The 20,412-nt window shown below is 46.0% G+C and overlaps 1 protein-coding gene across 3 annotated transcripts in view; it reads left to right on the top strand.

Annotated features, from left to right (window-relative positions):
* Window positions 1-19,588, top strand: part of KIAA1549L (KIAA1549 like) — a 268,897-nt gene extending 249,309 nt beyond the window's left edge. For all 3 annotated transcript variants that reach the window (XM_086677714.1, XM_086677713.1, XM_086677712.1), the window contains 4 exons: window positions 7,000-7,097; window positions 9,517-9,665; window positions 10,825-10,976; window positions 16,371-19,588. In XM_086677714.1, coding sequence (XP_086533840.1) covers window positions 7,000-7,097; window positions 9,517-9,665; window positions 10,825-10,976; window positions 16,371-16,652 — 681 coding nt within the window. In that variant the 3' untranslated portion in view covers window positions 16,653-19,588. The remainder of the gene's footprint in view (window positions 1-6,999; window positions 7,098-9,516; window positions 9,666-10,824; window positions 10,977-16,370) is intronic.
* The last annotated feature ends 824 nt before the right edge of the window (window positions 19,589-20,412 follow it).

The following is a 20,412-nucleotide window of genomic DNA, read 5'->3' as shown; positions in this document are numbered from 1 at the left end:
GAGAAAGGCAGCAGGGTTAAAACATCCTCCCCACTAGAGGCTTTCCAGAGCAATGAACGGTAATAATTATAACAACGTCAACAGCTGCCGTCTGTTGAGCTCTCATTGCATATACCGGACACAAAGCTAAGTGCTGTGTAGACATCACCTCTTCCCATCTAACAAGCATCCTGTGAAGTCAATGTTATTATTATCCACGTGTACCCGGTGAGGAAACTGAGGCTCGGAGAAGTAAAGAAACATGCCCAAGGTCACACAGCTATCAAGGGCAGACACGAAGTGAGAACCTAGAGCTGGCTTCAAAGACCACACGTTTTCCTCCCTTTGGCCCAGTGAGCCCAGGGATATCCTGCAGACCCTGAGGAGACTCAAATCTCCAGAACTTCAGAGTGTGATCCTCTCATAGGGAAGCTGGCCCAGTTTGAGAGGGTTTTGTCCAACACTATCATTGCCGCTTATGAAGGAGACAACTCTATTAAAATGAAAATGAGAATCTTACAGCTTTTTTTCCTCCTGTCCCCTCAAAAACAAAACAAAAACCTTTGTTGATGAGATAGGCAGACATGTCAGGTATAAGTTTACATCCACCACAACATTTGGGTTCAAGAGATGATTATGTTTCTTATATTTCTGTAAACCTGATTTGAATCTGTTCTGAGCTCCCATCTGGCCAGGTGGGTCAGAAATTCAATGTTTTTATTGGGCTCCCTCCACCTCTCATTGCTCAAAAGTCTCTGGCAGTTTGAGGCAGTTGGACCACAGGGAGACGGTCCATCCCGGCTCTGTTGATGGGGCATTGTCCAACTCTTGGGAGTCCTTGAAGGCAGGTCACGCTGTTATACCTAGGCTGGCCTTGGCATTGGGGATCTTTGCCTCTGGACTACCCTGAGAAAGCCTCCTTGAAAACCGTCTGAGTACCCAACATCCAGCAAAGGCTCCAGGGGAAGGGAGAAAGGGAGGCAGGAGATGAAGTCTAGAGAATACTTAGCCCACAAAACTCAGGGGTGCAAGACATGTACTTTGATTTTTCGCTTATCTTCTCCATGTGCCAAAAGCTCAATTTCAGTTCAGGGTCTCCTTCTCTCCTCCTGGGTTAAGCTATTGAGGGGGCCTACATGATGCAAAGCATGGTGTGGGGGTGGGAAGAATCTGGTTCCAGTTTGTCCTCATCTAACTCCTCTGGCTGGCATCCCTGAGAAGTCCTTGATTCCATCTAGTCTCCAGGTGTTGGTCCAGGTAGAGCACAGCTGTATCCTGGTCCTCTTGCTTGTAAGCTCCTTCCAGACTCCCCCCACCTTCCTTCCATGCTTCAGTATACTCATTCCCCCTCTTTGTCTCTCCCCTGGTGTCTCTATCTCTCTCCCCCTCTGACACACACACACACACACACACACACACACACACACACACACATATCTATCCTTTCACCCTTTCTAGCATCTTCCTCATATTATCCTTTTCCCCCCTGTCTCCCCCCAGAGAGAGGCAGAACATAGAGCCCCCTGTCCAGACCCATCAGCATCTAAGCTCTCTGGCTTGCCTCCCACTCCCTCCCTTTCTTAACCCAAGGGTGTTTACCTCACCTAGGGGCAGTAATCTAAACACACCTCACTTCTTCCAAATCTCTTCTTTTGGCATCAACTTTAGGTCTTGAGTGCTTTAGAGCTTAAGTTTTTGATATTTAAAATCCTAAACTCTTAGGGGGGCACCTGACTGGTTCAACTGGTTGAGCATATGACTCTTGATCTTGGGGTCATGAGTTAGACCCCCATGTTGGGTGTAGAGATTACTTTTAAAATAATAAAATAAAATTTAAATTAAAAAAATAAAATAAAATCCTAAACTTTTGCAATTCAATAGTTTTGACCATCAAAACTCCAATGAGGACTGGCTCTCACGCCTTCTTCATGGCCATCACCTTCCTTCCCTGGGGCAGGAAGGTAGGATGCCCTTGTTGCTTGGGGCAGGGGAAGGGCCCTGGACTTCAGGAATTGTGAGGTGAAAAAAGTCTTGATTACTACAGTTATTGTATCAAAATATTATACTGTCTCAAAGGAAGAGAGTATTACTATAGAGGACCCAATGTGTGCCAGATGTTACATTAACATATAAAATGAGTTTTTCAAACAGCCTTTGAAATGGGGGTATAATACTGTTAACCTCCATCACTAGTGAGAAAGCAGGCACAGGCAAGGTAAGTTGCTTGAGATCAAGCAGCTGGTAAGGATCAAGCCAGGATTCAACCCCAGTTTTGTCTGATTTCAAACCCATCCCCTCTGTACCATGATACCCTTAGCTCAGAATTGCAAGACAGTGCCCTTAACTGGCTGTGTGTTTTTGGACAAGTCAGTTTACCTCTCTGGCCTTTAGTATCCTCCTTGGTTAAGGTAAAGTATATGGTCTCAATGTCTGCTGCTCTCTTTCCAGTTCAAACCTTTTATGATTCCAGAGGCCTTGGAAGCCTTAGATATTGCTCTATCAGTAGCTCCTGGTAAACTAACAGATCAAGATAGGCACTGGGTTTTTACTACAGGGTTAGTCTTCAATTACCAAGTCCTCTGTTTTCAACTAAATAGGAACTATCCTTCTGGAAGATTTTACCTCCTCCACCAGGATAAGAAGTTACAGCCACATGTAGACTTAGGTAGACACCTGTTTAGCCTGGAAGTGGTATTGTCAGCATCAGCAGAATATACTTGAAGGGACACCATTCAGTGCAACCCAGCGTGGTTAGCAGGTATGGAAAGACTCATGCATCCATTCTGACCTGGGGCTGGCCTCCAATGAGGGTGGGTTGACTTTGACCTGTCAGTCCTCCTTCCACCACCCATGCAAAGCCTGAGACCCCTGACCTGTTCCTGTAGGCACAAGCTGCCCTCTTGGACCTATCATGCCTATAGTGCTACCCTTGAGGTTGATCCTGATCACCTTCCTCCTTCTGGATGGGTGCACCTGCACAAGAAGGGACCAGCACCCAGTGGGTTTCTCCTGGGTTCACTCTCTACTGGGGTTACTAGAGAGGATGGCCTTGACCCAACCCCATCACCTCCCACCCAAGAACATTACAACTGAACCTTTGAGTAGACTATGTAGTCCCCTTTTCCCCTTCTACTTTTGCAACCAAACTTCTGAGCCCAAAGACTGGCCAGCCTACTCTAGTTACTCCCAGGCTCCTTCCACCTCAGAGACCTCAGACCTGTTTACAAAAACTACCTTCAATTCTGAGTCTTGGATCTCCTTTCTAGCCAGAGGCAGGGATCCCAAAAGATGGTGCCAGGCTGGGCACATTATGGCCACTGTCATGGAACTGGAAACTTGAAATCAGGCAACAGTTTTGAGGAATAGCATCCAGTGAAATCCTAATCACAAAGCAGTCATCAGGAAGTCAAGGTTCCAGATACATATCAAGAGAAATCAGAATGTGAAGCCAGGAGGGCTTAGAACTATGGGTAACCTGCACAGGGGAGAGGGGGGAGGTAGGAAGACACTGTGGGTGGGGATTCTCTCAGCCCCCAAGCACAGGGCACAAGTTCTGCTTTTTATGTGGCCCCTGTGGCTACCCCAGGGCCCTGTAGATACAGCCCAAAGGAGACTGTGTGATCTCCTGCTCAGTCTTGCTTGTAACTGGCAAAATCTTCCGAAGAAGACAATTCCCTTGGTACTTATCAAAAGTTCAGAATTTTTAATCAATTCTTTGGTAAATCAATTTACCATGGATTAAATAAAGAATTTAATCAATTCTTTGGCTACAGGACAGACACAGGCATAGAAGGGCTTTTTCTTGGCTGGAAAACTATGTTGAGCAAAGAATAAGCCTTCCAGGAACCAGGGATAAAAATAAGTTGTCTGTCTCTCTACTGAGTATTGTGAGAGGCCAGAAGAGAGAAGAGGGACTCTAAACCCCTTTCTCTATTTTGGGAAAGGCATGTTCTTACTTGATGGTTTCTTGATAATAATGGAGTATAAGCTGGAAGGATGCCCCAAGACAATGATTTTCAAACTCTCTGCAAAACCTTAGAGTTCAGGGAGGTCCCAGGTTATCATCATGCAGGCAAGTGAAGGGCCAAATTCACCAGGGCACCGCCCCTCTCCCCAACTTCAACCAGAGAAGCCCTGCTTTGATCTAGTTATGTATTCAAGTTGTGTCAAAGCTATTTCATGGCTATAGAAGAGTTTGTTTGGAAGCCCGTGAGTTACTCCAATGCCTTATTTCACAAGGAAAATGAAAAACATCAACAAAAATGAGGTGCAGAGAGACTGTCTACAGAAAGTGAATGGCTGAATCAAGATGAGAATTTGGTCTCCTGGGTTTGGTTCACTCAACATTCATTGAGCAAATACTTATTTGGCACTATTCTGTGCAAAGCATTTTGCTTTGTAAGGTAGGGGTAGCATGGTTGCTGAACCCCATCCTAGCTTAGGATCTAGTAGAGCTTCAGATTTTGGTTCCCGGAATCCTACCTTAGCATACATAGTTTATTGATACTTTAAAAAAAAAAAAAAAAAGGAAATGCAACACGGTAATGTAGCTTTCCATATTGACTCAGCCAGTACCTCTAAACCTGGGCAAATGTTTTCTTTCATTCTTGTCCTAGAAAATTAGTATTGCTATTACACTCCTAGGCTGACAGTTTCTTTGAGCACTTTGCATTCATTCCATGGTCTTTTGGGTGACATTGAGAAGTCTCCATATTGTAGATAATATGCCTTTTCTCTCTGGCTGCTTTAAAGATGTTCTCTATGTCTCTGGTACTCTACAATTTCATTACAATGTATCTACATGTGTTTTATTTATCCTGCTTGGGATCATCGTACTTCCTGAACTTATTAATCTACTGATTTTTTCAATTCTGGAAAATTCTTAGTCATTGCTTCTTTGAATATTGCCTCTCTTCCTCTCTGGGACTTTGGGACTTTTAGACCTTCTTACTCTGTCCTCCGTATTTTTTTTTTTTTACTTCTCTTTTATATATCCTATCTCCTTATGTCTTTGTGCTTCATACTTAGTAATTTCCTCAATTCCGTTTTCTAGTTTATTAATTTTCTCTTCATCTGTGGCACATCGATTACTTAATTCCCCTATGTTGAGTGTTTTCTTTCAGTAATTACAGTTCACTCCTAAAAGTTCTAATTGTTCTTTCTCAAATCTGCCAGATCATTCCTGATAGTTTCTTTGTCTGGTCTTTTTTTTTTTTTTTTTTTTTTTTTACATTTTTTACCTTTCTGTTTTCTGTTTTGTATCTGGAAATTTTTAACTCTTAAGTCCTTAAAGATCTAAATATGTTGTTTGTTTGTTTGTTTGTTTGTTTGTTTGTTTGTTTGTTTGTTTTTCTCCTGACTCTCACCTATGTTTTCTGGTCTTTGATGATGAGCTATTATTTGCTCATCTTAATCTATGCTGATCCTGAGAGCCTGGTTTAGGGAAATCTCCTCCAAACAGGACTTAGAATTGCTCCTGCCTGAATGCTACCAGCCTCCCTCTGTGGAAGGGACCAATGTCAGCTCCTTCCAGGTTGATTGTGAGTGTCTCAGTTCCACCTGTCCCATCCCCTTGCCCTGTCCCGAAGCTTGCTCTCTTCATCATTTGCCAACATGCACTTGTCTTCCAGGCAACACCCTCCACCTTTCATATTTGCTTACTACTCACTATTTCTACCTCTGGTTTCAGCACATGGTTTTGTTTTAGTTGGCTGAGGTGTGTGCCGGGGCAGGGATACGGGTAGTGGGTAGGGTCCTTGAGCTTTCCCTTACATCTTGCAATTCCCACAGTGCATCAAGAAGCATGTTTCATCCAGGATCTAGGCCCTTACAAGTATGTAGTGTGCCATAACGCTGGGAAGAAGACCTCATTCAGTTCAAAGAACCCTATTTATGGATTCCCTCTGCTGCTGCTTTTTGTCCTGAAGCCTTCGGGCTTAAAGTCTTGTCAGCTTGTTCCTCAAGAGATCTAGCAGGCATGATACCTAAAGAAAAAGATGTATGAGAAGCACAAGTTAAGCTTTGTCTTGCCAGAGAGCATTTCTAGATTTTCTCTCGCTAAAGGAGGCTGTGGCCTGGCTCTCTGATCCTGTCTATCCTCTGACTGTTTTCATTTTATCCCCTCACGTGTTGATTAAAGTCTTCGCTTTCGTGACAGTTCCAATCCTTTATCTTTGAATAGTGCTTTATAGATTGTGAAATACTTAAACATACACCGACTTGCCTGATCTTCTTAGCAGCCCTCTGAGCAAGGCATCCTTGTCCCCACTTTGGAAGAGGACAGCAAGGCCCAGAGAGGTCACCCAACTTGCTTAGGGACATACAGTCTATTTGTCAGCAAACTAGGACCTCCACCCATACTTCCTGATTCTAAAGCCATCCCTTTCCCCCCAACTAAATCTGCTTTCCATGAGTGACAAAGTAAAATGCAATCAGTGATTCATTCATTCCTTCCTTCATTCATTTATTCATTTATTGATTGATCATACATGATCTACCAGGCACTGTTGCAGGCATGAGGATATAGCTGACAGCAAAGCCCTTCCCACATTACAGTCCAGCTGGTGGCAGGAAATACCTAAACAAGCAATGATATAATACCACAGGGTGACAATTGCTATGGCAAAAAATAAAGCAGAATATGGAGAGAGAGTAAATGGGGCTCTAGGGGAACATGGGGCTGGCTGAATGAGATGAAGGAAGGAACCACGGGAAGGATTAGGAGAAAAGCGTCCCAGGGCGAAGAAGCAGCACATACAAAAGCTGGAGGCAGGAAAGAACTTGGCTTATTCTAAGATCACTCGAAGGACTCCGTGACTACAATGGCCCAAGCAAAGGGGAGCCTGGCTGGAGATGAGATGGAAGAGGGGACTGGGGAACATAAGGAAGATTAGGGGAGATTTTGAGGAAGGCAGGAAAACCTGACCTGGGAGTCTGCTTTCCTTTTCAGTAAGAAGAACCTGTGTGTTGATGGACACTGCATTTTAACAGATCTTCCTCTACTGCTCGTCTATTTCACAGGCATACAGGTTTTCCCAGCTTCCTGAAATGGTCATGGGCTCTCCCCCTCCACCTGTACCTCCCCGGACTGGCCCTGTGGCTGTTGCTTCTCTCAGGCGGTAACACATTCCTTTCTTTGCTTTGCTTGGAATGTTTGGAGATTTGTTCCTGTGTACCCTGACCTGACACATCTCCTTCATGGCCGTCCCACTGAGGGTGCAATCACCTGTACAGACAACCTCGTGCCTGGGGTGCTCCAAGTACCATGAAGGAAGTGGGAGCACAGAGAGGGTTCACCAACTTTCTTATCATTTGACATGGGAAGTCCTTTAGAACCCACAACGGAAGAAACTCAAGGTCAACCAACCCATACCATAGAAGCCCCATACCCTTATCTTCAACATCTAAAAATTATTCCAGCTCAGGCCACTCCAATGGTTGCCTCCAGTCTGGGCCCCTCCTGGCACGTGTGTGTACCCAGAAGTCCCTTTGTTGTTTAGGGGTGGTGGCTAAGAGGCCAGGGAGCAGCATGTCTGGGCACCCAGCCTAACTCATGACTTCCAAGATGGGAGGCTGAGAGCACATGAACTCAGATATGTATAAACGTATTAACTCAGATATAAAGATATAACTCAGATATGATAAAGATATTGTCTTTGTGATCTTATAAAAAGCACATGTTTTAAATAAAGATAGGCAAGAAACACAAAATCTATGAGTGCTGGGAGATGCTGGAATAGGCATCAGGTCCAGGGTTAAAGAAACAACTATGCCCTGGGATAGGTATGATCCCCTGCCCTGGCCCTCCTACCCTCGCCTCCCCCAACATGCTAGCCACACCCTATCTGTGGACCACAGGTCTGAACTTTGTGAAAATGGTGAAGAAAAATGAGTTTTTCCTCCAAAATGTCCCTGCCCTCATTTCCCGCAGTTTAGAATGCCAGGCTGTGTGTAGAAACCAGCCCTTGACTCCAGTCGAGCTCAGAGTGGGTTGGGAAGCAGCACACCAGGGTTCTATCCTAACCCTGTATAAAACCCTGGGCAAGTTGCCTCAACTCTCTGGCCCCTGTTTCCTTACTGTAAAATGAGGGAGACGGCCTAACTGATTGCAGAGATTCTAGGATTCCTCCAAGGGGGCTAAGTGTATGGGGCAGAACATGGGAGTTTTCCTTGGAAGGGTTTTCTAAACTAGTAGCAGATGCCTGGAATAGTATCTGGGAAGCCAGGGCTGTGGGAGAGATCAACCAAGAGAAAGATGGAGGGATCAAGAAAGGAAGGGAGACCCCACATTACTGAGCCTCCAGCAGCCACCCTGATGTAGAGTCAAATCATCACAGCCTCTGTGTTTAACCCTCCCTGGGCAATACTGGGAAGCCTCAATTCCTCCTGATGGTTCTGAATGCCAGGAACTTCACATCAGTCATTTGTGGCCCATTTGCCGAAGGCCAGTATCTGTTTCTTATTTCTTACCCACCAGTCTCTTCCCCTGCCCTTCCACACTGTCTACCATCTTGCCAAATATCAGCAGGTCACTGCTTTCCATATAGACCCAGACGATTAGACCACGGAGCAGCCTCGGAGAGGGGGTCATCCACCCCTTTTGTTTCACAGACCAGGAAACTGAGGCTCAGTGAGGGGAAGTAGCTAGAACCCAGACCCCCGCCTCCTGGTCCGGCTGCGGTGCTGTGGCTCTGTTCTGCTATTACAGTGACAGACACTTGGCTGCTCAGAGCTGGCAGCCTGCCACCTGCTGTGGCTGTCTTTGCCTCCTTCCATTTTAATTTTAGGAGCCTGAAATCCCTCTGTGAAGGGGAGGTTAGAGACTGGCTAACGCACCCTTTATTAGAGGGGAGAAGCTGGCACCCGTGGAGCCCAGGCAGCCCTCTTCTCACTGGCATTCTGAGCACTAAGTGGAAATATGATGTGTTTAATGGGCCGGATTCTCTGCTCGCCTGTGGGATCGGGGGACAAAAAGTGTTCTGTCATTCATAACGCCTAGAAAGTGCTAGGCTCCTGCTTCCGGGAGCAGTCCAAGCTTCTCAGAGCCTTGGGCTTCTTGCTACCACCAGCAGCAGGGAACTGTGGTCCTCTGGCCCTTGCAGGTCACCAGCCCTGGTGTCTGGAGGGGGAGCGACCAGTCACTCCAGACGGATCCTTCTCATTGGCTGCTGATGATGTCATCCCCTCCCAGGTTGACCATCCCCAGCTAATACCCAGCGCTAATTGCCTGGCTTATTTTTATGTGGAAATTAAGTGTGCTACTCCCCAGAGACACAAGAGCCACCCTCGGGGGAGCACTGACCTTGAATATCTAAAAATGCCTTAAGTTCGGGCCACCACAACCGCTGCTCCAACTCCGGACGCGCTTGGCCTTCTTTGTTATTCAGGGGGGGGGGGCGGCAAATCCAGGCCTGAGGACCCCCACCCTCGTGGGGCTTGGAGACCGCCAAGGTCCCCTGAGGCGACCCCCAGAGGTGCAAGTGGTGGGAACCTCGCCTTGGGCGGGAGCGGCTAACGCAGCCCCTCTGCACCCCCCAGGTCCACCTCGGACGTGGGCAGCAAGACCAGGATGGCCGAGTCCGCAGGGCCCGAACCGGCCCAGCTGCACGACAGCCCCTCCTTCGCGCAGGTGTCCAGAGGCCCCGTGTCCGTGGCGCAGTTGGACCAGTCGGCTTTAAATTACTCAGGTGGGCAAGAGGAGAAACGGCTGAAAAAGGCCAGTGCTGTACCCCAGCCCCACCCCGGTGCCGTGCTCTTTGCAGTCCCGCACCCCCCAAATCCACACGAGCCATCTGCTCCCTGTCATCCTTAGCAATCCAGGCAACTGTGTGTCTGACTTCAGTAGCTCTGGTTGGAAGAGCTACTGTTCTATTTCTTTAAAAAATCTGAAATATGACAAAATATTAACGTATGTTACAGTAAGGGTATATGCTAACATTTGCCAGACTTCAGGGTTTCTTTTTAAATTATTATGTATCTTTAAAGCATTGCAGACAGAACCCTCCAGCTCTATCTCATTCCCCGTCTTCCCAGACGTAATCCCAGTTCTTAAATTGAGGGTGCTTTTTGCTACATATGTGTGCATATCCAATAGTGCATATTAAATGCTTTTGTTATTTTACGTGTATACGAGTGATATCAAACCATACATTTCCTTCTGCATTTGTTTTCTTGACTCAGCATTGTTTTCAGGATGGGGACGTGCATGTTGGTCTAGTTGATTTGTTTAAACTGCCACATGGTATTGAATGATATGACATGCCAGTTTAACCTTTCCCCTAATGAGGGACATATTGGTTGTTTCCAGTCTTTTGCTGTTAGAAACAATGCTGAAATTAACGCCAAGGTTTTTTCATGCCCTGATTGCTTTTTTAGTCTATTCAAAGCATACCTTTTAGACTAAAACTGCAAACACTTAATCGTCAACACTTAACTAAAGAATTCACCGTGTCCGGAAATTCCATCAGTGGAATCCATTCCTTTTGGTTCCTTTTCTGGGATTTTTTTAAAACACCCATTCTCCCTGGAGAAACGTATCCGGACACTATGGTGTCCCTTCTTCTTGCCAGTAGGTCAGGGGTGTTGGGATGGGGATGGAGGAGTTGGGGAGGGTTCAGTGAGGGGAGTTGGGCCATCATTTCTCTAGAAAACCAGGTCTGAGTCATAGCAGATGACTGGGCAGGTGGGCAAGGCTAGGGCTGCAGGTAGAGGTCTGCTCCACACCTCATTTTCCCCTCCCCCCATGCCAGAGTTCGCCGTTTGCCAGCTTCCCCCAGCTTTGTGCAAATGTCAGCCCGGTAGGTGGGATGCTGGCCTAATCCTCCCCATCCATCTCCTCCATGCCAGGTAATACGGTGCCGGCAGTGTTCGCCATCCCAGCTGCCAACAGACCTGGCTTCACCGGCTATTTCATCCCAACGCCTCCCTCGTCCTACAGAAACCAGGCCTGGATGTCCTATGCAGGAGAGAATGAGCTCCCAAGCCAGTGGGCCGATTCGGTGAGAGCCTCGCTGATTCCCTCACAGCCTTACCTGCTGGACACATTTTAGGGAGAAAACAGATGAGAGGTTGAGACAGCGTTTTGTTATCTCAGCCCCCTTCCCACCAACCAGGTGGCTGACATCAAGCATTTTAGTGGAGACAGTGTAGTCAAGTGGGATGTCTTTTGAGAGAAAACTTGAGACCCACCTTCCGGTCTGGATTCTACCTCATTCTAGCAGGGCGTTCTTAGTCAAATAAATTTTTATTGTAACCATCATTTTTTGAGTATTTTCTATGTGCCAGACATCATGTTAGATGTTTTATTTATATTATCTTATTCTTCACAACAATCCTATCCGGTAGGTATTATTATTCCCATGATGTGTCCCATTTTGCAAATGAAGAAACTGAGGCCTAGTCAGGTGACATGACTGTCTAAAGCCACACAGCTTTAAAACAATAATAATAATAATAATAATAATAATAATAATAAAATAAAGCCACACAGCTTTCATAAGGTGCTAAGACCAAAATTCAAACCTGCATTGGTCTGGCTCCAAAGCCTTTATTAAATTTGTTCCTTTTAGTTTTAAAATTCTGTAAAAATTCTAGATGGAGTATCAGAAGATACAGTTTTAGAAACTCAAGATTGAATTACTTTGAATTACAGATCCTAAGGCATTCTGCCTGACTTCCAGCAAAGGGTTGTGTTGTTGTGACCCCCTGGTTCCATGCTCTATCATAAGTAGGAGCATATGGCACAGTGGACCTGGCCCGGCCTAGACCAAAGAGGGCAGCAGCCAGATGAACCTGGATAGTCATACCCAGACCTGTCTCGGAGTCACCTGTCAAGGGCTGCTAAGTGAGAAAATCAAGCAAATGAAAACAGCACAATGCTGGCCTCTGGTGTGGGTTGCCCCAATCCCTCTGTGTTGTCATCCATCATGGATAAGAAGGGCAGGCTGTCTCCCAGACTTAACTTGAGGGCCACCTGGGGATGAGTGTCATTTTAGGGTTTGGTCTCAACATTTGAAATATATCCTAGATTTATCAAACATCTAGCCCAAGGCCTGGGTCATCTTTTCTCTCTGTCTAAAACCCTGAGGTCCATACCTTCTACCCCTACAGGTTCAACTCGGCCTCAATATTGGTGTCTATTCTTAGGGTAGTGATGCCACGTCTAAATAACATCATTGGGGTAAAACTATCCTACATATATTAATTTTCCTGATGATCAAAGCTTATCCCTTTAATTTTCAAAATATTTAAAAATGCATGCTATCTTGCATTAAAAAATTCTGGAATGAATTATATCTCCCCTCCCCTCCTTTAAAAGAGGAATGTAATTTAATTTGTCTTTAACAAATGATTCAGCATCATTAGGATGCCTTACTATACTAAAATGACATTTGTAAGATGAGCTCTGATGGTAGGATTATCGCCCCTACATCAGACATCTCCAAAATACTATAATTTTTGGAGTTATTACAACATTCAATATGATTTTTCTTTCTTTGACCTTGCTCCCAACCAGAGCTTATATTGATGTCAGTGTCCCCACTTCCACAGATATACTCACCTTAAATATGCTTTTCCTAATGGGCTATTTTCTGCAAATGGGGCATGTCTGAGCTCATTAGAATTATTTGTCAAATTGGAGTAAATAAGCTTTAAGAGTAACTTGTAAGGATTCCCTATTGTTAAGTCTACAAATCTTTTTTTTTTTTTTTTTTTTTAATGTTTATTTGAGAGAGAGAGTGAGAGAGTTGGGGAGGGGCAGAGAGAGAAGGAGACACAGAATCCAAACCAGGCTCCAGGCTCTGAGCTGTCAGCACAGAGCCCAAACCAGGGCTTGAACTCACGAACGGTGAGATCATGAACTGAGCTGAAGTCGGATGCTTAACCACTTGAACCACCCAGGTGCCCCAAGTCTACAAATCTTAATGTGAGACTTTATGGCATCTGTTTTTGTTGTTTGTGGGCTTTTTTTTCCCCCCATTGTCGTGCTCAGCTGTTTTAAATAGCTAAAATCACTGGGTATGAGTTGATCAATTCAGAGCTTACTTGACTCCATAATTCCACTTACAGTCTAAACATAATGTGTGCTTTTCAGAAAGTAGATGATACTTAACTTGTGCTAATTAAACAGTAAATCTACAGCTTTGTCGGTTCACCCTCTGCATGGAAAGTTCCAGTGGGTACTCTGGAGGAGTCAACAGAAGTGTTTTCCAAAACCTCTTGCTCTCAAGACACAGATGATAGCTTAGCTGGGCTAATGGTGACTTCCAGATGCCTTTGGGTTCATATTGCCTTAAAGATGAAGGAACAGGAACCCAGCAAATCAAAACCTAACCTTCCTAATGGGATGATCTGATCATTCTGGGCCCATCCTCTCAGTGTTAGGGAGAGTTACTTTTCTATTAGTTGTTTTTAAGAGGAACGTGATCACCACAACCTAAATGGGTCTTTGCTGGGGCCCAGTTACCACCTGCAGTTAAGCAGGGAGGTTGTGCCCATGCAGGAACCACACCGGGGAGGAGGACAGGTGATTTCTTACATGTGAAAGAAAGTGCAAGAAGCTCAGAGAGACTGAGCTTGTCAGCTTGAGAAATTGGGACAGGGATGGTGTCCGCTTCCACATCCATCTGAGAAGGAGAAAGGTCCCACCATCATTTGGGTGTCTGACCTTCCCGATCCCAGGTCTCCAGACTTCAGGAGCAAGCTCAGATAAAATCACCTCAACCTGGCTTGACAAATAGGTTTCATCCTTGGAGCTGGGTGGAGAAGGATTGGGAGGGGTGTGCTGTGATCAACAGGTGATGCCTGCCATGGGCACTGCCTAGGAAAGGGGCGGTTTTTGCCAGTCCTGAATTTTGGCCAGCAAGATGTGATGGCTCCAGCCTGAATCTACTGTAAGAGAGGAAGAGCTTCTCGTCTCTTCGTCTTCTCTGCTTCTGGATATTACCCTGAGGGCACTCCAGTGGAGTCAGGTATCCCTTGCCTGTCCCAGCCATTGGTACCAAGATGCTTGATGCTGTAGAACTGAGGGATCTCAAGAGTTGGACGCTCACTCTAAGCTCCAGCTAAATTTGAAATGCAGAGAAAGGAGATATGACAGCTTCCCTCACAAACATACGGCACCAGCGGGTCATCCTCCAGTGATTTTCCAACTGTGTTCCTCAGAACCCCAAGTTCTATGAGACTCCCTGCTGTGTACCATGCATAATTCTGGGCACTGGTACACAGTGATAAGCAAGCAAGACACAGTTTTGCCTTGACGAAGTTGGTGGCCTGAGACAGGTGTTGGCATCTTGGGTGATGGCTGTTACTCTAGAGAAACTGCACGGAAGCACCTTACAGGGAGCCCTTGGCTAACGTAGGGCAGGGGAAGGTGCCCTGGAAGAACGAACGTTTGCGCTGAGACGTGATGGGCAAGTCCCCTATCCTGGCTTTGGATCTGCTTCCCTCCAGTCACCTCCTGCACATTCCTAGTGCTTGTGGCCCAAGGACATGGACAGCTCAACTCTGGTTTTCTCTAAGGTGTAAGGGAAATATGCACAGCCCTCACCCACCATTAGTACCCATTTGCCACTTTGTCTTTCTCATCAGGTCTTGGGAAATTAAAGCCCCAAACTTTGGGACATCCATCCTATTACTTCTTCCCTCACTCCGGTCCCCATAGGCCCTCACCTAGGCCATTGACGTAGCCTCACATCTCTCCTCTTGACCTCCAGTGGGTCTACCTCCAGAGTGTCCTTTCTAGAATACAGGCCCCTCCTCTGCCTGATGCGCACTGGTGGCTCCCTGGCCAGGTGTCAGGCATCCATCTCAGAAAGCTGCCTTCGCAGGAGGGCTTGTCAGAACATCTCAGGCGGGGAGTAGAAGGAGGCCACTTTCCTGCTAAATATTCACCCATCCAAAATTTCTGACTCTTCACCCAACCCATCCTACTCCATCCTCACCAGAGCCCAGACAAGTATCTCTGTAAAGAATGGAAACATGCTGTATTCCTCAGAAGTGTGCCATAGAAAACTAGACTCTGTAACCTGGCACTTGGTGGCTTTCTGATCTGGCCCTGCCCGTCTGTCTTTCTTGAGCTCCTTCCATACGCTGTACATCCTCTCTGGTCAGACGGAACTCCCAAAGCGTCCCTGCATCCCCGTGCACACCCAGCCTTTGCCTTTGCTTTTCCTCTGCTCGGAAGCCCCTCCCAACTTGTTTTCCTGGCAAGGGCCTATTCATCTTCCAGACACGGCTAAGCTGCTGCTCCCCGAAAGCCGCCTGACTCCCCACACGTGTCCATTCCCCACAGCACCCTTTGCCTACGTTGTCCACAGGCATTCATCCCACAGGCTTCCAACTAGCATTATGGGATACAAAGGCCTTTTGTGGGTTGCCCTTGAACAGCATCTCCATGTGTGGCACTGTTTCTGTGGGAAAGTTGATCCTGAATTGCAGATCATTGACTTGTCCTTATTACTAGATATGTCCGTATATTGAAGCACAGAAGTATGTGTCTTCCACTTTTTTTTTAATTTTTATTTTTAACGTTTATTTTATTTTTGAGACAGAGAGAGACAGAGCATGAACAGGGGAGGGTCACAGAGAGAGGGAGACACAGAATCTGAAACAGGCTCCAGGCTCTGAGCAGTCAGCACAGAGCCGGACGCGGGGCTCGAACTCACAGACCACGAGATCATGACCTGAGCCGAAGTCGGACGCTTAACCGACTGAGCCGCCCAGGCGCCCCTGTGTCTTCCACTTTTAATGAAAAGAAGAAATTTTTCAAGAAACCAAGATCGTATCCCAGATCCGAGACAGTACAGTGATTAACTCCCAGCCCTTGGCATCAGACAGACCTGCTCAAAGCATGTCTGAGTGGCTTGTTAACCATGTCACCTGAGACCGTGACACTCTTTCCTTCAGTGTCCTCTTCTGTAAAACAAGGATAACAATATCTACCTCCTAGGTTGTTGCTTTGAGAATTAAGTGAGATAATGTGTGGAAAGCCCTAAGCACAGGACTCCTTCAGTGTTAGCAGTTATCGTTGGGAATAAATCCCTGAGTCCTTTGAGGTCCATAAAGAACAGTACTTCTGTTTGCTGGATTGTGCTTATGTTAAAAAGGTAGGCAGGCAGATTCAGGTGGAGACTCGGGCATGTTCCAGCTGTTTATAGCAACCTTCAAAACACCTACTTAATTCATCCCACCAGCATATCCAGCGAGTCCAAATTACCTATTTTCTAAACAAACAGACTCCAGGTTTTTTATGTGCACGGTGGTCTCCCATTTTCTTCTGGATCTCTTTCATCGCCTTCAGTCCCCTCCTGCGTCCAGTATCAAGCGTGTCCTGTGACTTGAACCCCTTCCTAATCCCGGGCCCTTCTCTTCTCTCCCGACACCCTCTGCAGGTCCCCCTCCCAGGGTACATCGAGGCTTACCCCCGGTCACGTTATCAGCAAAACTCTCCCTCCAGGCTCCCTCGCCAGTACAGCCAGCCAGCAGGCATGCACCCCAGCCTGGAGCAGGCCCCGGTGCCATCCGCGGCGGCCTCGCAGCAGAGCCTCACCGAGAACGACCCGTCTGACACGCCCCTGACCAACATCTCCACGGCGGCCCTCGTGAAGGCCATCCGGGAAGAGGTGGCCAAGCTGGCCAAGAAACAGACAGACATGTTTGAGTTCCAGGTCTAACGCCTTAGCCCCGTGGGACTTCCAGACTCTGAGGAAGCCGTCTTCTGCTTTCTCAGCCTAACGTGTTGGGACTTGAGGCATAGACCATGTGTGAGTCTTTCTCACCCTCAGTCTCTGAACAGGTGAACAGTGGGGCTTCTGGGCAACAGAGGAGACTCTTGAACAACTTGATTCTTGGCTTATTCAACTGATTGTATGTCAAGAAGTCCCTGTGTGGGACCATATGTTTGATAATCGTGAAGTTAAATGTTTGAACTGTGGGTGTATTTCCCTTTGGAGCCTTAGTCACAAGAGACACTAACTAATCTGCAGATCCCTATCCAATGCCACATTTTAATAAATCACCAGAAGGCGGAGAACATTGCTCTGTCTTCGGTGAGTTCTGCATGTTAACTCTGTTTCTGTGTTAAAGGCAATGCAGGCATCTGATTAAGCACCAGACTGTACTCTCTCTCATTCAGCGATGACTGTAATTGTTAAAATCACCTCCAGTCTGTAAAGGAGGCACTGACTCCAGCCAAGAAACTTCAGTCCTTTTCTTTCAAAGGTTCATATTCAGATGAAGTCGATCAAAATCAGGACTGTCGATGACTGTACCTATAAATAGTCCTGACTCTTTTGTCCTTCCATTAACTAAACAAAGGCTGAGAAAGAGAGCAGATGAGAGGGAATGGTGGATTCGTGTTGACAAGTTTCTGAAGAGGTGTTGTTGTTTTGGAACTTGAGCACCCCGCACATTGGGATCTCACTGAAAGAGAATTGGTGCTAAGAGCTTTTAAGATCCTACAAAAGAAAAACAGTCATTTGTGGAGGTTTTTCTTTGCCTTGCAATGAAGGTGGCCTGAGAACAAGCTTCTCTCTTTTTTGAGATAATGGATACATGGACTTTGACAGGAAAACCTCTGTCTCTTCAACAGCGATGTCCAGCATGTGCTGCTGAGCGATACAGAAGGAAGTAGCAATTGATGCCTGTTTGAAGCAGAAAGAGTGGACTCCTCGGTCTCCCCAGGCTGCAGCCTCTGTTTATAGGAGCTTCTGAATGTAGAAAATCTGTTGACTTACATTTAAATGTAAATAACATTTTTTTTAAGTGTATGGAGTTTGCCAGTTCCCTCCCTCCACGCCCCTGTAGTTAATGGATGCAGGAGGACACTTGCTGAAAGGACAGGGCTGCTGACCTTGTGACCGCGATGTGGTAAATGACATTCCCTGGCATGGTGAGTCAGCTTCTAGAACTCTGGGTGGACACTGCCTCACAGCCCTGAGGCACCAGCTGCTGACTGTCAGTGCAAAAGTAAAACTTCAGGTAGCCCAGGAGAGGGAACACTCTGGTTCCCTCACCAACTCTGCTGGGGCTTACCTGGTGTCTGTTGGAGAACAAGGTCCTGTCCTGCCTTCACCCATGACCCATCTAGCTTCAGCTGTGTCCATGCCTTCTTGAGCCCATCTTTCCATTTCCCTCATGAGTTTCTTTGGTCTTTACTGAGAGAAGGTAGAAATTTAAAAGTTGAGAGAAGTGTAGGGGTGGAACTGATTAGAATGGGAGATTCAAACTGTCAAAGCACAGACTTTTCAAAGAAGCTGTTTTTATTTCCCAATGGCAAATTGCCCTTTCTGGAAAGTTCCGGAGATGATGTGTCATGGTATCCCCAGACAAGTCTCTTGTTCAGATGATATTAGGTAGTGTCCTTTTGGTATGCTGGTTGATCTTTCATAGTGTTAGTTTTTTGTTACTTAAAAAAAAAAATCAGCTATAAATAAAATGTATTTTTGTAATTTCCATGTGTATATATGGTATATTTCTACCAATGGCCAGTTGTTGTAGTCCAAAACCTAAATCAGCTTGCAAAACACTGTGGATGGTGCAAGATTTTATTGACAGATTAACACAATGCCTAAGTCTATCCAAATAGGTATTCAATGCACTTGAATGAACAAAGAGCCAAAGAAACTCAGCCTTTTCATGCAAATGGTATGAGTCTGATAAAGTCAGCCACATTGTCCCGCCTTATCAATAATATTAATATTTCATCAGTGCAATGATATCAACCCAGTACTTTGTCTACTTGGTAAATGCCTGGAAATCCTGTATGTGACAATGAAGTTTTTAAGACCTTAGTGTAATTAAAATATATGCTTCAAAGACAATGTCTGAGCTTTGGATGTTCCAGTGACTTACAGAGAATGAGCCTACAGTCTGCAGTGGTGTGGCCCCAGCTTGCTAAGAGGATGGAGAAACAAATCATTGCAGTCTTTGCAGAACCCCATGAAATATTGAGTTCATCAACTGAGATGACTAAAAATATAGCGTGCTAAACCAGACACTCTGATAAACTAGACACCACAGGTTTAAGAAAAGTATATGGAAGGAAAACCTTAAGTTGAAAAGAAATCAATCTGTTCATGTTTTTTTCCACCAATGGGGAGACAGCTGCCATTGCTAGATTTTCTGTGATTAATATGTGGTCCCTTCTCTGAAGAGTCTCCTGGTGTCATGGAGGGGACAGACGCCTGGACAGCTGCCTCTGAGGAAAGGCAGAAGTGCCTCATGGAGGCAAAAACAGAGTCCCGTGACAGCCCAGGGGCTCTATGTTCCTCATGACCCTCCAGACAGTTGGAGAAGCCACAGAGGACCTTGGCAATCTCAGAGAAGGAATCAGAAGTCCAGAAAAGTGGAGTGACCTCCTGGAGGATTCCACCCCAAGCCTGCTGATTCATGATTCAACTTGCTTTCCATTTCACCATGCTGCCTGCACGCTTGTCTGTGATGCGTTTCTTGAACTGTGCTAGGAAGTTTAAAAAGTAGACAAGGGTCATGTGAGGGACGCCCTATGTTCTTGTGAAGAAAAAAAAGATGATTGGATATGTAAAGGACTTCAGATAAAGTGTATAGAGGACGATGCATTTGTGGCATAATAAACACTTTTTGGAACTTGTTTTGATGTGAGTTTTCTGCCTTCATGAAAGGAAATGCATTTGGGCTTTTTCCAGAGAGTGCCATTGAGGAAACGGTGTTCTCAACTGCTGTTCAAGACTGCAGGGGAGCAGTCCTCTCTCAGTGCCATGTATCCAAACAAGCAGGCGGTGAGGCCATGACAGCTTGTCATTATGAGGTAGCAGATTCTATGCTATGCATTAGGAGAGGCAGTCCCATGGTGCAAGAACATGAAAGTCTATTGTGTGCCCTGGTACCTATGATCTGGGATGGAAGTAGTTACCTATGCAACAGCAAGTTTCCTCTTTCAGGGTGTGCTATTGTGCTATAGACTTAATGTGTCTCAACCCCCACCCCACACCCCACCCCCACCTTCATATGTTGAAATCCTAATCCCGATGTGATGCTATTAGGAGGTGGGGGCGTTGGGGTTGAATAGGTCATAAAGGTGGAGTCCTCATGAATGGGATTAGTGCCCTTGTAAAAGGGATCTCAGAGAGCCCTCTTGCCTTCTTTTTTGCAATGTGAGGATACACTAAGAAGTCAACGGTCTTGCAACTCTGAAGAGGGTTCTCACCAGACCCTGATCCTGCTGGCACCCTGATCTTGGACTTCCAGCCTCCAAAAGTGTGAGAAATAAATTTCTGTTGTTTAAAAGCCACTCAGTCTGTCGTACTTTGTTATGGCAGCCTGGGCTGACTGAGACAGAGTGGATTATATAAGCATCGGTTCTCTGGTCCTGGAAGTTATGTTGTGCACTTAATTTAAGAATTCAGCAGTAGAACATGTAATTTCTGAATAATCTTGATGGAAGAACGGATAGGA

Source organism: Puma concolor, chromosome D1 (genome assembly GCF_028749965.1).
Source record: "Puma concolor isolate L17-30 chromosome D1, mPumCon1.1.hap2, whole genome shotgun sequence".
Taxonomy (NCBI): Eukaryota; Metazoa; Chordata; class Mammalia; order Carnivora; family Felidae; genus Puma; species Puma concolor.
This window is presented reverse-complemented; position numbering and strand designations above follow the sequence as displayed.